At 46.8% G+C, this 20,309-nt stretch overlaps 1 protein-coding gene across 1 annotated transcript in view; it reads left to right on the top strand.

Moving 5' to 3' along the window:
* LOC140387054 (nephrin-like) overlaps positions 1–20,309 on the top strand; it is a 327,816-nt gene extending 307,507 nt beyond the window's left edge. The window contains exons 16-19 of the mRNA XM_072470065.1: positions 270–411; positions 2,763–2,877; positions 18,087–18,250; positions 19,956–20,309. Of these exons, the coding sequence (XP_072326166.1) occupies positions 270–411; positions 2,763–2,877; positions 18,087–18,250; positions 19,956–20,054 (520 nt within the window). The 3' untranslated portion in view covers positions 20,055–20,309. The remainder of the gene's footprint in view (positions 1–269; positions 412–2,762; positions 2,878–18,086; positions 18,251–19,955) is intronic.

The following is a 20,309-nucleotide window of genomic DNA, read 5'->3' as shown; positions in this document are numbered from 1 at the left end:
TGTAGAGGGAGCTTTACTCTGTATTGAACCCCGTGGTGTACCTGTCCTGGGAGTGTTTGATGGGGACAGTGTAGAGGGAGCTTTACTCTGTATTGAACCCCGTGGTGTATCTGTCCTGGGAGTGTTTGATGGGGACAGTGTAGAGGGAGCTTTACTCTGTATCGAACCCCGTGGTGTACCTGTCCTGGGAGTGTTTGATGGGGACAGTGTAGATGGAGCTTTACTCTGTATCTAATCCCAGTATTTGTTCTTCATATGATTCTGTGTAGTCCCCGTGTTCACCAGTTTGAGTTAAATGATTATTGTGATGAAGTGGTGAATGTGACCTCCAGACAAACACTGTTAATTGATACGGAATCGGAGCTGTGTTCTACAACATACGAGAGTTATGATGACAGCGCCTTGCCTTTTGTAAGTTACATTTCCATCTGTTCCTTTGCATCGATTTTGCAAAATCTCTAATCTGATCGGGGATTGTTGCCATGTGTTTGGTGACGCTCACATCGCTATTTGTGTAACACTGTGGCTGCTCTTGAGCAAACACATCTCGGGGAATTGGATCTATCACTGTTCACATTCCCTGTTACCCCATCGCTCGATCTATCTCTCACTCTCTCCTTGGCATCTGTCCGAGGGTCGGTCGCAACACCGAGGTCCATTTATAAACCACCTTGTGCACCCTCCCACAACCCACTTGCTGCAATGGAGTGGAAATAAGGCAGAACTTGACCCCGAGTCACAGAGAGGGGGGCAGAGAGATTGGGAGAGGGATTGGTAGAAGGATTGAGAAAGAGATGCAGGGGGGTGCAAGGAGCCTCCCCTACAGCCCTACAACCCTCCCTATCTCTGTGACCTCCTCGAGCCCCCACAACCCTCCCTATCTCTGTAACCTCCTCCAGCTCCTACAACCCTCCCTATCTCTGTGACCTCCTCGAGCCCCCACAACCCTCCCTATCTCTGTAACTTCCTCCAGCCCCTACAACCCTCCCTATCTCTGTGACCTCCTCGAGCCCCCACAACCCTCCCTATGTCTGTGACCTCCTCGAGCCCCCACAACCCTCCCTATCTCTGTAACCTCCTCCAGCTCCTACAACCCTCCCTATCTCTGTGACCTCCTCGAGCCCCCACAACCCTCCCTATCTCTGTAACTTCCTCCAGCCCCTACAACCCTCCCTATCTCTGTAACTTCCTCCAGCCCCCACAACCCTCCCTATCTCTGTAACCTCCTCCAGCTCCTACAACCCGCCGAGATCTCTCTGCATCTGCAATTTCAGCAACCCCCCTATTCCCATCGCTCCACACTGGCGGCCCTGCCTTCAGCTTCCTGGGAGCACCCTAAGCTCTGGAATTCCTCGGGGTGGCGCAGTGGTTAGCACTGGGACTACAACGCTGAGGACCCGGGTTCTAATCCCGGCCCTGGGTCACTGTCCGTGTGAACTTTTCACATTCTCCCCGTGTCTGCATGGGTTTCACCTCCACAACCCAAAGATGTGCAGGTTAGGTGGATTGGCCACAGTAAATTGCCCCTTAACCGGAAAAAAATAATTGGGTACTCTAAATTTATTTTTAAAAAGCTCGGGAATTTCCTCCCCATGTCTCGTTCTCTGTCTGTCTGTCTCTGCCTCTATCGCTCTCTGTGTCTATCTCTCTCTCTCTCTCTGTCTCTGTCTCTCTCTCTGATTCTCTCTCTGCCGGTTTCTCTCTGTCCCTGTCGTGTCTGCTTAGAGACCGGTTGAGGTGGTTTCAGGCTGGATTTGAAGCCTGGACCTTTCCTGTCTGTTTCTTTCCCCCTCCCCCTCCCCCGTCCATGCCATACTCTCTTTGTCACAGGGTGATGGAGTGTTTGTGATTGTTTAAACTTTGCTGCTGATTGGGTCGGAGTTTGGAGAACCTGAAAGGAACATATGAACTAGGAACAGGAGTAGGCAATTCAACCCCTCGACCCCACTCCGCCTTTCAATATGATCATGGCTAATCTTCTCTTGGCCTCAACTCCACTTTCCTGCCCGATCCCCATCACCCTTCAACCCAATACGAATTAAAAATCTCATTGTCCGTGTGGAGTTTGCACAATCTCCCCGTTTCTGCGTGGGTGTTACCCCCACAACGCAAAGATATTCAGGTGAGGTGGATTGGCCACGCTAAATTGCCCCTTAATTGGAAAAATAAATAACTTTGTACTCTAAATTTATTTTAAAATTGAATAAAACAAATTAAAAATCTGTCTATCTCATTCTTAAATTTACTCAGTGTCTTGGCAGCCAACCACAATCTGTGATAGTCAATTTTACAGATTCATGTTCCTTTGAGAGGAGTAATTTCTCCTCATTTTGGTTTTAAGTTTGCTACCCCTTATCCTAAAATTATAATAATAATCTCTATTATTGTCACAAGTAGGCTTACATTAACATTGCAATGAAGTTACTGTGAAAAGCCACTATTTGCCAGATTTCGTCGCCTGCTCGGGTACACAGAGGGAGAATTCAGAATATGATCTCTCATTGTAAAATGTCCGACATACGCTTAGCATCTACCCCGTCAATCCCCTTTAACATCATATATACCTCAATTAGATCTCCTCTCATTCTTCTAAACTCCAGAGAGTTATTGGCCTAATCTCCCAATCTCTCTTCACAAAATGGAACTGGTCAGCTGTATCCCCAAGATCATTAGAACTGGTGGAGCAAACTGGCCGCTGGTAAGGGTGAACATAATTTTCTCTGCCCACACAGACTAACAGCTCTCTCCCTCTCCCCCAAAAGGAAGAAGCTCCAGGCCAACGGAGCAGGCTGCGTTCCACCAATGATATCATCCCGAGGGCGTTTTCATGCCAGGAACCCGCTGAATGGGCGAGGCGCCAAGTTCCTAATGGACCAGGTAGACATTGGAAGATCAGGTTATCGTCTGTCCATAGAGAGGCCACTAAGTTCAAACAATCCTCCTCGCCATTTGGATCTCACTGTCCCAGCCTCAGCACACACTGACATAACACGCACAAACAAACACACATACTGACATCACATACACACACTGACATAACACACACACTCACAAACTGACATAACACACACACACTCACACACTGACATAACACACACACACTCACACACTGACATAACACACACACACTCACACACTGACATAACACACACACTGACATAACACACACACACACATTGACATAACACGCACACTGACATAACACACACACACACTGACATAACACACACTCACACACTGACATAACACACACTCACACTCACACACACTGACATAACACGCACACACACACACTGACATAACACGCACACTGACATAACACACACACACACTGACATAACACACACAAACAGACCTAACACACACACACACACACACACACACTGACCTAACACACACACACACACACTGACATAACACACACTGACATAACACACACACACACTGACCTAACACACACACACTGACCTAATACACACACACTGACCTAACACGCACACTGACATAACACGCACACTGACATAACACGCACACTGACATAACACACACACTCACACACTGACATAACACACACACACTCACACACTGACATAACACGCACACACTCACACACTGACATAACACGCACACTGACATAACACACACACACACTGACATAACACGCACACACACACTGACATAACACACACACACACTGACATAACACACACACACACACTGACATAACACACACACACACTGACATAACACACACTCACACACTGACATAACACGCACACACTCACACACTGACATAACACGCACACTGACATAACACACACACACACTGACATAACACACACACACTGACATAACACACACTCACACACTGACATAACACACACACACTCACACACTGACATAACACACACACTGACATAACACGCACACTGACATAACACGCACACTGACATAACACACGCACACTGACACAACCCGCACACTGACATAACACACACACACACTGACATAACACACACACTCACACACTGACATAACACACGCACACTGTCATAACACACACACAGACCTAATGCACACACACAGACCTAACACACACACACACACCTAACACACACACTGACATAACACACACACATTGACATAACACACACAGACTGACCGAACACACTCACACACACTGACCTAACGCACACACACTGACATAACACACACACACAGACCTAACACACACACACACTGACATAACACACACAAACAGACCTAACACACACACACACACTGACCTAACACACACACACACACACTGACATAACACACACTGACCTAACACACACAAACACTGACCTAATACACACACACTGACCTAACACGCACACTGACATAACACGCACACTGACATAACACACGCACACTGACATAACACACACACACTCACACACTGACATAACACACACACACTCACACACTGACATAACACGCACACACTCACACACTAACATAACACGCACACTGACATAACACACACACACTGACATAACACGCACACTGACATAACACGCACACTGACATAACACACACACACACACTGACATAACACACACTCACACACTGACATAACACGCACTCACACACTGACATAACACGCACACACTCACACACTGACATAACACACACACACACTGACATAACACACACACACACAGACATAACACACACACACACACTGACATAACACACACACACACAGACCTAACACACACACACACACACACACACTAACCTAACACACACACACTGACCTAACACGCACACGCTGACATACATAACACACACACACACTGACCTAACACGCACACTGACATAACACACGCACACTGACACAACCCGCACACTGACATAACACACACACTCACACACTGACATAACACACGCACACTGACATAACACACACACAGACCTAACACACACACGCTGACATAACACATACACTGACAGAACACACACACACACTGACCTAATAGACACACACTGACATAACGCACACACACTGACCTAACACACACATACTGACATAGCACACACACATTGACCTAACGGACACACACACACTGACATAACACACACACACACTGACATAACACACACTGACGTAACACACACACTGACATAACACACACACACACACACACACTGACATAACACACACACACAGACCTAACACACACACACACACACACTGACCTAACACACACACACACACTGACATAACACACACTGACATAACACACACACACAATGACCTAACACACACACACTGACCTAACACACACACACTGACCTAACACGCACACTGACATAACACGCACACTGACATAACACGCACACTGACATAACACACGCACACTGACATAACACACACAGACTGACCGAACACACTCACACACACTGACCTAATGCACACACACTGACATAACACACACACACTCACACACTGACATAACACACACACACTCACACACTGACATAACACGCACACTGACATAACACACACACACTGACATAACACGCACACTGACATAACACACACACACTGACATAACACACACACACTGACATAACACGCACACTGACATAACACACGCACACTGACATAACACACGCACACTGACACAACCCGCACACTGACATAACACACACACACACACTGACATAACACACACACTCACACACTGACATAACACACACACTCACACACTGACATAACACACGCACACTGACATAACACACACACAGACCTAACACACACACACACAGACCTAACACACACACTGACATAACCCACACACACTCACCTAACACACACACTGACATAACACACACACTGACATAACACACACAGACTGACCGAACACACTCACACACACTGACCTAACGCACACACACTGACATAACACACACACACAGACCTAACACACACACACACACACACTGACATAACACACACACACAGACCTAACACACACACACACACACTAACCTAACACACACACTGACATAACACACACTGACATAACACGCACACACACTGACCAAACACACACACACTGACCTAACACACACACACTGACCTAACACGCACACTGACATAACATGCACACTGACATAACACACGCACACTGACACAACCCGCACACTGACATAACACACACACACACAGACATAACCCACACACACTCACCTAACACACACACTGACATAACACACACACACTGACATAACACACACAGACTGACCGAACACACTCACACACACTGACCTAACGCACACACACTGACATAACACACAAACACAGACCTAACACACACACTCACACACACACTGATATAACACACACACACACTGACCTAACACACACACACACTGACCTAACACACACACACACACACACTGACATAACACACACTGACATAACACACACACACACACTGACCTAACACACACACACTGACCTAACACACACACACACACACTGACCTAACACACACACACACACTGACATAACACACACTGACATAACACACACACACACTGACCTAACACACACACACTGACCTAACACACACACACACACTGACCTAACACACACACACACACTGACATAACACACACTGACATAACACACACACACACTGACCTAACACACACACACACACACTGACCTAACACACACACACACACTGACATAACACACACTGACATAACACACACACACACTGACCTAACACACACACACTGACCTAACACACACACACACACTGACCTAACACACACACACACACTGACATAACACACACTGACATAACACACACACACACTGACCTAACACACACACACTGACCTAACACAGTGTGTGTGTTAGGTCAGACACACTGACTTGATGCACACACACTGACCTAACACACACACGCTGACCTAACACACACACACTGACATAACACACACACACTGACATAACGGACACACACACACTGACATAACACACACACACACTGACCTAACACACACACTGACATAACACACACACAGACCTAACACACACACAGACCTAACACACACACACACTGACATACCACACACACACAGACCTAACACACACACACACAGACCTAACACACTCACTGACATAACCCACACACACTCACCTAACACACACACTGACATAACACACACACACTGACATAACACACACAGACTGACCGAACACACTCACACACAGTGACCTAACGCACACACACTGACATAACACACACACACAGACCTAACACACACACACAGACCTAACACACACACACACACACATAAACACTGACCTAACACACACACACACACACACACTGACATAACACACACTGACATAACACACACTGACACAACACACACAGACACTGACCTAACACACACTAACTGTCCTAACACACACACACTGACCTAACACACACACTGACATAACACACACACACAGTGTGTGTGTTAGGTCAGACACACTGACTTGATGCACACACACTGACCTAACACACACACGCTGACATAACACACACACTGACAGAACACACACACACACTGACCTAATGGACACACACTGACATAACGCACACACACTGACCTAACACACACACACTGACATAACACACACACACTGACCTAACGGACACACACACACTGACATAACACACACACACACTGACATAACACACACAGACTGACCGAACAAACACACTGACATAACACACACACACACTGACCTAACACAGACACGGACATAACACACACACACACTGACATAACACACACACACAGACCTAACACACACACACACACACACACACACACACTGACCTAACACACACACACTGACATAACACACACTGACATAACACACACACACACTGACCTAACACACACACACTGACCTAACACACACACACTGACCTAACACGCACACTGACATAACACACACACACACACACACAGACCTAACACACACACTGACATAACCCACACACAGTCACCTAACACACACACTGACATAACACACACACTGACATAACACACACAGACTGACCGAACACACTCACACTATCTGACCTAACGCACACACACTGACATAACACACACACACAGACCTAACACACACACACACACACACACACACTGACATAACACGCACACTGACATAACACACGCACACTGACATAACACACACACGCTGACATAACACACACACTGACAGAACACACACACACACTGACCTAATAGACACACACTGACATAACGCACACACTGACATAACACACACACATTGACCTAACGGACACACACACACTGACATAACACACACACACAGACTGACATAACACACACACACACTGACCTAACACACACACTGACATAACACACACACACACACACACTGACATAACACACACACACAGACCTAACACACACACACACACTGACCTAACACACACACACACACTGACATAACACACACGGACATAACACACACACACACTGACCTAACACACACACACTGACCTAACACACACACACTGACCTACCACGCACACTGACATAACACGCACACTGACATAACACGCGCACTGACATAACACACGCACACTGACATAACACACACAGACTGACCGAACACACTCACACACACTGACCTAATGCACACACACTGACATAACACACACACACTCACACACTGACATAACACACACACACTCACACACTGACATAACACGCACACTGACATAACACACACACACTGACATAACACGCACACTGACATAACACACACACACACACTGACATAACACATACTCACACACTGACATAACACACACTCACACACTGACATAACACGCACACACTCACACACTGACATAACATGCACACTGACATAACACACACACACACTGACATAACACACACACACTGACATAACACGCACACTGACATAACACACGCACACTGACATAACACACGCACACTGACACAACCCGCACACTGACATAACACACACACACTGACATAACACACACACTCACACACTGACATAACACACACACTCACACACTGACATAACACACGCACACTGACATAACACACACACAGACCTAACACACACACACACAGACCTAACACACACACTGACATAACCCACACACACTCACCTAACACACACACTGACATAACACACACACTGACATAACACACACAGACTGACCGAACACACTCACACACACTGACCTAACGCACACACACTGACATAACACACACACACAGACCTAACACACACACACACACACACACACACACACACTGACATAACACACACACACAGACCTAACACACACACACACACACACTAACCTAACACACACACTGACATAACACACACTGACATAACACGCACACACACTGACCAAACACACACACACTGACCTAACACACACACACTGACCTAACACGCACACTGACATAACATGCACACTGACATAACACACGCACACTGACACAACCCGCACACTGACATAACACACACACACACAGACATAACCCACACACACTCACCTAACACACACACTGACATAACACACACACACTGACATAACACACACAGACTGACCGAACACACTCACACACACTGACCTAACGCACACACACTGACATAACACACAAACACAGACCTAACACACACACACTGACATAACACACACACACAGACCTAACACACACACACACACACACACTGACCTAACACACACACACACACTGACATAACACACACTGACACAACAGACACACACACTGACCTAACACACACACACTGACCTAACACACACACACTGACATAACACACACACACTGACGTAACGGACACACACACATAGGTCAGGCACACTGACTTGATGCACACACACTGACCTAACACACACACGCTGACCTAACACACACACACTGACATAACACACACACACTGACGTAACGGACACACACACACTGACATAACACACACACACACAGACCTAACACACACACTGACGTAACACACACACACACAGACCTAACACACACACACAGACCTAACACACACACACACACTGACATAACACACACACACTGACACAACACACACACACTGACCTAACACACACACACTGGCCTAACACACACACGCTGCCATAACCCACACACTGACATAACACACGCACACAGACATAACACACACACAGACCTAACACACACACACACAGACCTAACACACACACAGACCTAACACACACACACAGACCTAACACACACACACACAGACCTAACACACACACACACAGACCTAACACACACACTGACATAACACACACACACTGACATAACACACACAGACTGACCGAACACACTCACACACAGTGACCTAACGCACACACACTGACATAACACACACACACAGACCTAACACACACACACAGACCTAACACACACACACAGACCTAACACACACACACACACACTGACCTAACACACACACACACACACTGACATAACACACACTGACATAACACACACACACACTGACCTAACACACACACACTGACCTAACACACACACACTGACCTAACACGCACACTGACATAACACACACACACACACACACACAGACCTAACACACACACTGACATAACCCACACACAGTCACCTAACACACACACTGACATAACACACACACTGACATAACACACACAGACTGACCGAACACACTCACACTATCTGACCTAACGCACACACACTGACATAACACACACACACAGACCTAACACACACACACACACACACACACACTGACATAACACGCACACTGACATAACACACGCACACTGACATAACACACACACGCTGACATAACACACACACTGACAGAACACACACACACACTGACCTAATAGACACAGACTGACATAATGCACACACACTGACCTAACACACACACACTGACATAACACACACACATTGACCTAACGGACACACACACACTGACATAACACACACACACACACTGACATAACACACACACACACTGACCTAACACACACACTGACATAACACACACACACACACACACTGACATAACACACACTGACATAACACACACACACACTGACCTAACACACACACACTGACCTAACACACACACACTGACCTAACACGCACACTGACATAACACGCACACTGACATAACACGCGCACTGACATAACACACGCACACTGACATAACACACACAGACTGACCGAACACACTCACACACACTGACCTAATGCACACACACTGACATAACACACACACACTCACACACTGACATAACACACACACACTCACACACTGACATAACACGCACACTGGCATAACACACACACACACTGACATAACACGCACACTGACATAACACACACACACACACTGACATAACACATACTCACACACTGACATAACACACACTCACACACTGACATAACACGCACACACTCACACACTGACATAACACGCACACTGACATAACACACACACACACTGACATAACACACACACACTGACATAACACGCACACTGACATAACACACGCACACTGACATAACACACACACACACACTGACATAACACACACACTCACACACTGACATAACACACACACTCACACACTGACATAACACACGCACACTGACATAACACACACACAGACCTAACACACACACACACAGACCTAACACACACACTGACATAACCCACACACACTCACCTAACACACACACTGACATAACACACATACTGACATAACACACACAGACTGACCGAACACACTCACACACACTGACCTAACGCACACACACTGACATAACACACACACACAGACCTAACACACACACACACACACACACACACACACTGACATAACACACACACACAGACCTAACACACACACACACACACACTAACCTAACACACACACTGACATAACACACACTGACATAACACGCACACACACTGACAAAACACACACACACTGACCTAACACACACACTGACCTAACATGCACACTGACATAACATGCACACTGACATAACACACGCACACTGACACAACCCGCACACTGACATAACACACACACACACAGACATAACCCACACACACTCACCTAACACACACACTGACATAACACACACACACTGACATAACACACACAGACTGACCGAACACACTCACACACACTGACCTAACGCACACACACTGACATAACACACAAACACAGACCTAACACACACACACTGACATAACACACACACACAGACCTAACACACACACACACACACACACTGACCTAACACACACACACACACTGACATAACACACACTGACCTAAAACACACACACACACTGACATAACACACACTGACATAACACACACACACACTGACCTAACACACACACACTGACCTAACACACACACACTGACATAACACACACACACTGACGTAACGGACACACACACATAGGTCAGACACACTGACGTAACACACACACACAGACCTAACACACACACACACACTGACATAACACACACACACTGACACAACACACACACACTGACCTAACACACACACACTGGCCTAACACACACACGCTGCCATAACCCACACACTGACATAACACACGCACACTGACATAACACACACACAGACCTAACACACACACAAACAGACCTAACACACACACACAGACCTAACACACACACACACAGACCTAACACACACACTGACATAACCCACACACACTCACCTAACACACACACTGACATAACACACACACTGACATAACACACACAGACTGACCGAACACACTCACACACAGTGACCTAACGCACACACACTGACATAACACACACACACAGACCTAACACACACACACAGACCTAACACACACACACAGACCTAACACACACACACACACAGACCTAACACACACACACAGACCTAACACACACACACACACATACTGACATAAAACACACACACCGACCTAACACACACACACACACACACTGACCTAACACACACACACACACTGACATAACACACACTGACATAACACACACACACACTGACCTAACACACACACACTGACCTAACACACACACTGACATAACACGCACACTGACATAACACACGCACACTGACACAACCCGCACACTGACATAACACACACACACACACACTGACATAACACACACACTCACACACTGACATAACACACACACACAGACCTAACACACACACACACACACTGACATAACACACACACACAGACCTAACACACACACACACAGACCTAACACACACACAGACCTAACACACACACACTCACCTAACACACACACTGACATAACACACACACACTGACATAACACACACAGACTGACCGAACACACTCACACACAGTGACCTAACGCACACACACTGACATAACACACACACACAGACCTAACACACACACACAGACCTAACACACACACACACACACACAAATACTGACCTAACACACACACACACACACACTGACATAACACACACTGACATAACACACACTGACATAACACACACACACACTGACCTAACACACACTAACTGACCTAACACACACACACTGACCTAACACACACACTGACATAACACACACACTGACATAACACACACACACAGTGTGTGTGTTAGGTCAGACACACTGACTTGATGCACACACACTGACCTAACACACACACGCTGACATAACACACACACTGACAGAACACACACGCACACTGACCTAATAGACACACACTGACATAACGCACACACACTGACCTAACATACACACACTGACATAACACACACACACTGACCTAACGGACACACACACACTGACATAACACACACACACACTGACATAACACACACAGACTGACCGAACAAACACACTGACATAACACACATACACACTGACCTAACACACACACGGACATAACACACACACACACACACACTGACATAACACACACTGACATAACACACAGACACACTGACCTAACACACACACACAGACCTAACACACACACACTGACCTAACACGCACACTGACATAACACACACACACACAGACCTAACACACACACTGACTTAACCCACACACACTCACCTAACACACACACTGACATAACACACACACTGACATAACACACACAGACTGACCGAACAAACACACTGACATAACACACATACACACTGACCTAACACACACACGGACATAACACACACACACACACACACTGACCTAACACACACACACACACACTGACATAACACACACTGACATAACACACACACACACTGACCTAACACACACACACAGACCTAACACACACACACTGACCTAACACGCACACTGACATAACACACACACACACACACAGACCTAACACACACACTGACATAACCCACACACACTCACCTAACACACACACTGACATAACACACACACAGACCTAACACACACACACACACACACTGACATAACACGCACACTGACATAACACACGCACACTGACATAACACACACACGCTGACATAACACACACACTGACAGAACACACACACACACTGACCTAATAGACACACACTGACATAACGCACACACACTGACCTAACACACACACAATGACATAACACACACACATTGACCTAACGGACACACACACACTGACATAACACACACACACACACTGACATAACACACATACACACTGACCTAACACACACACTGTCATAACACACACACACAGACCTAACACACACACACACACTGACATAACACACACTGACATAACACACACACACACTGACCTAACACACACACACTGACCTAACACACACACACTGACCTAACACGCACACTGACATAACACGCACACTGACATAACACACACAGACTGACCGAACACACTCACACACACTGACCTAATGCACACACACTGACATAACACACACACACTGACATAACACATACTCACAAACTGACATAACACACACTCACACACTGACCTAACACACACACAATGACATAACACACACACATTGACCTAACGGACACACACACACTGACATAACACACACACACACACTGACATAACACACATACACACTGACCTAACACACACACTGTCATAACACACACACACAGACCTAACACACACACACACACTGACATAACACACACTGACATAACACACACACACACTGACCTAACACACACACACTGACCTAACACACACACACTGACCTAACACGCACACTGACATAACACGCACACTGACATAACACACACAGACTGACCGAACACACTCACACACACTGACCTAATGCACACACACTGACATAACACACACACACTGACATAACACATACTCACAAACTGACATAACACACACACACACACTGACATAACACACACACACTGACATAACACGCACACTGACATAACACACGCACACTGACATAACACACGCACACTGACACAACCCGCACACTGACATAACACACACACACACACACTGACATAACACACACACTCACACACTGACATAACACACACACTCACACACTGACATAACACACGCACACTGACAGAACACACACACAGACCTAACACACACACACAGACCTAACACACACACTGACATAACCCACACACACTCACCTAACACACACACTGACATAACACACACACTGACATAACACACACAGACTGACCGAACACACTCACACACACTGACCTAACGCACACACACTGACATAACACACACACACAGACCTAACACACACACACACACACACACTGACATAACACACACACACAGACCTAACACACACACACACACACACACACTAACCTAACACACACACTGACATAACACACACTGACATAACACGCACACACACTGACCAAACACACACACACTGACCTAACACACACACACTGACCTAACACTACACTGACATAACACGCACACTGACATAACACACGCACACTAACACAACCCACACACTGACATAACACACACACACACAGACATAACCCACACACACTCACCTAACACACACACTGACATAACACACACACACACTGACATAACACACACACAGACTGACCGAACACACTCACACACACTGACCTAACGCACACGCACTGACATAACACACAAACACAGACCTAACACACACACACACACACTGACATAACACACACACACAGACCTAACACACACACACACACTGACCTAACACACACACACACACTGACATAACACACACTGACATAACACACACACACACTGACCTAACACACACACACTGACCTAACACACACACACAGTGTGTGTGTTAGGTCAGACACACTGACTTGATGCACACACACTGACCTAACACACACACGCTGACCTAACACACACACACTGACATAACACACACACACTGACGTAACGGACACACACACACTGACATAACACACACACACACTGACCTAACACACACACTGACGTAACACACACACACAGACCTAACACACACACACACACTGACATAACACACACACACTGACCTAACACACACACACTGGCCTAACACACACACGCTGCCATAACCCACACACTGACATAACACACGCACACTGACATAACACACACACAGACCTAACACACACACACACAGACCTAACACACACACACACAGACCTAACACACACACACACAGACCTAACACACACACTGACATAACCCACACACACTCACCTAACACACACACTGACATAACACACACACACTGACATAACACACACAGACTGACCGAACACACTCACACACAGTGACCTAACGCACACACACTGACATAACACACACACACAGACCTAACACACACACACAGACCTAACACACACACACACACACACACACATACACTGACATAACACACACACACCGACCTAACACACACACACACACACTGACCTAACACACACACACACACACTGACATAACACACACTGACATAACACACACACACACTGACCTAACACACACACACTGACCTAACACACACACACTGACCTAACACACACACTGACATAACACGCACACTGACATAACACACGCACACTGACACAACCCGCACACTGACATAACACACACACACACACACACTGACATAACACACACAGACTGACCGAACACACTCACACACACTGACCTAACGCACACACACTGACATAACACACACACACAGACCTAACACACACACACACACACACACACTGACGTAACACACACACACACACACATACACTGACATAACACACACTGATATAACACACACACACACTGACCTAACACACACACACTGACCTAACACACACACTGACATAACACACACACTGACATAACACACACACACAGTGTGTGTGTTAGGTCAGACACACTGACTTGATGCACACACACTGACCTAACACACACACGCTGACATAACACACACACTGACAGAACACACACACACACTGACCTAATAGACACACACTGACATAACGCACACACACTGACCTAACACACACACGCTGACATAACACACACACACACTGACCTAATAGACACACACTGACATAACGCACACACACTGACCTAACACACACACACTGACCTAACGGACACACACACACTGACATAACACACACAGACTGACCGAACAAACACACTGACATAACACACACACACTGGCCTAACACACACACGCTGCCATAACATACACACTGACAGAACACACACATACTGACGTAGCACACATACACACTGACATATCTCAGTGATTGTGTAAGCGTTCAGAGTGTGGTGGTGAGTGTGTAAGGAACTAATGGGCTTTGTGGCCTGAATTTCTCTGTTGTGTTATTCCAGGATACGGAGTGTCCAATGCTGAGAGAATTTTCCCCAACCTTCCCCAGGAAGCTGGTCTAAAAGACCAAGCAATTTATGAGGATGTGAGTGACGAGATTGACCTGTGGCCTAGACATCACACTCGCTGCCTGGAGCCAAACCAACACAGGATGGGATCTCATCCGGTGAGTCAACCCAAAACAGTCAGGACAGAATAAGATCCATCTTTACTGAGAGTTAAACTGGGAGTGTTTGATGGGGACAGTGTAGAGGGAGCTTTACTCTGTTTCTCCCCGTGCTGTATCTGTCCTGGGAGTGTTTGATGGGGACAGTGTAGACTGTCCTGGGAGTGTTTGATGGGGACAGTGTAGAGGGAGCTTTACTCTGTATCGAGCCCTGGGCTGCACCTGTCCTGGGAGTGTTTGATGGCGACAGTGCAGAGGGAGCTTTACTCTTTATCTAACCCAGAGCTGTACCTGCCCTTGGAGTGTTTGATGGGGACAGTGTAGAGGGAGCTTTACTCTGTATCTAACCCTGTGCTGTACCTGTCCTGGGAGTGTTTGATGGGGACAGTGTAGAGAGAGCTTTACTCTGTATCTAACCCCGTGCTGTACCTGTCCTGGGAGTGTTTGATGGGGACAGTGTAGAGGGAGCTTTACTCTGTATCTATCCCCGTGCTGTCCCTGTCCTGGGAGTGTTTGATGGGGACAGTGTAGAGGAAGCTTTACTCTGTATCTAACCCCGTGCTGTACCTGTCCTGGGAGAGTTTGATGGGGACAGTGCAGAGGGAGCTTTACTCTGTATCTAACCCCGTGCTGTACCTGTCCTGGGAGAGTTTGATGGGGACAGTGCAGAGGGAGCTTTACTCTGTATCTAACCCCGTGCTGTACCTGTCCTGGGAGTGTTTGATGGGGACAGTGCAGAGGGAGCTTTACTCTGTATCTAACCCAGTGCTGTACCTGTCCTGGGAGTGTTTGATGGGGACAGCGTAGAGGGAGCTTTACTCTGTATCTAACCCCGTGCTGTACCTGTCCTGGGAGAGTTTGATGGGGACAGTGCAGAGGGAGCTTTACTCTGTATCTAACCCCGTGCTGTACCTGTCCTGGGAGAGTTTGATGGGGACAGTGCAGAGGGAGCTTTACTCTGTATCTAACCCCGTGCTGTACCTGTCCTGGGAGAGTTTGATGGGGACAGTGCAGAGGGAGCTTTACTCTGTATCTAACCCCGTGCTGTACCTGTCCTGGGAGTGTTTGATTGGGGACGGTGTAGAGGGAGCCTTACTCTGTATCTAACCCCGTGCTGTACCTGTCCTGGGAGAGTTTGATGGGGATAGTGTAGAGGAAGCTTTACTCTGTATCTAACCCCGTGCTGTACCTGTCCTGGGAGAGTTTGATGGGGACAGTGCAGAGGGAGCTTTACTCTGTATCCAACCCCGTGCTGTACCTGTCCTGGGAGTGTTTGATGGGGACAGTGCAGAGGGAGCTTTACTCTGTATCTAACCCCGTGCTGTACCTGTCCTGGGAGTGTTTGATTGGGGACAGTGTAGAGGGAGCCTTACTCTGTATCTAACCCCGTGCTGTACCTGTCCTGGGAGAGTTTGATGGGGATAGTGTAGAGGAAGCTTTACTCTGTATCTAACCCCGTGCTGTACCTGTCCTGGGAGAGTTTGATGGGGACAGTGCAGAGGGAGCTTTACTCTGTATCCAACCCCGTGCTGTACCTGTCCTGGGAGTGTTTGATGGGGACAGTGTAGAGGGAGCTTTACTCTGTATCCAACCCCGTGCTGTACCTGTCCTGGGAGAGTTTGATGGGGACAGTGCAGAGGGAACCCCTGTGTTGTACCTATTAAAGTTTTTTTTTTAGTGATGATATTTTGTTTTCTGTTTACAGGGTATGATATTGAGTGGAGCTTTTCCTGCCAGTTTTGCTGCTGTCTCTCCTCTCGCTGACTATGATGAGCCATCAGAATTGTGGGGCGAACTGGTTTGATTTGTGTAGCTGTGACTGATGGTCATTGCCGAACGGCTTGAGGCAGAGACGCTTTCTCTACGCTCACCGTCTTCTGCGTGGAGTTAATATTTCATTCAGGGTTGTGTCTGTTCGGGCTCTTTATCCATGGGATTGTGCTGAGGATCAGTCTTCAGTCCACCTGCTCGACTCTGCTTCCCATTCCCCATCCATCAGATCATTTTGTAGTCTTCTTAGAATCTGAACTAATAAAGGTTTTTGTTCAGGACACCTCAA

The sequence above is a fragment of the Scyliorhinus torazame genome, chromosome 12 (assembly GCF_047496885.1).
Source record: "Scyliorhinus torazame isolate Kashiwa2021f chromosome 12, sScyTor2.1, whole genome shotgun sequence".
Classification (NCBI taxonomy): Eukaryota; Metazoa; Chordata; class Chondrichthyes; order Carcharhiniformes; family Scyliorhinidae; genus Scyliorhinus; species Scyliorhinus torazame.
The sequence above is the reverse complement of the archived record's forward strand: the minus strand, read 5'-3'. Positions and strand labels throughout refer to the sequence as shown.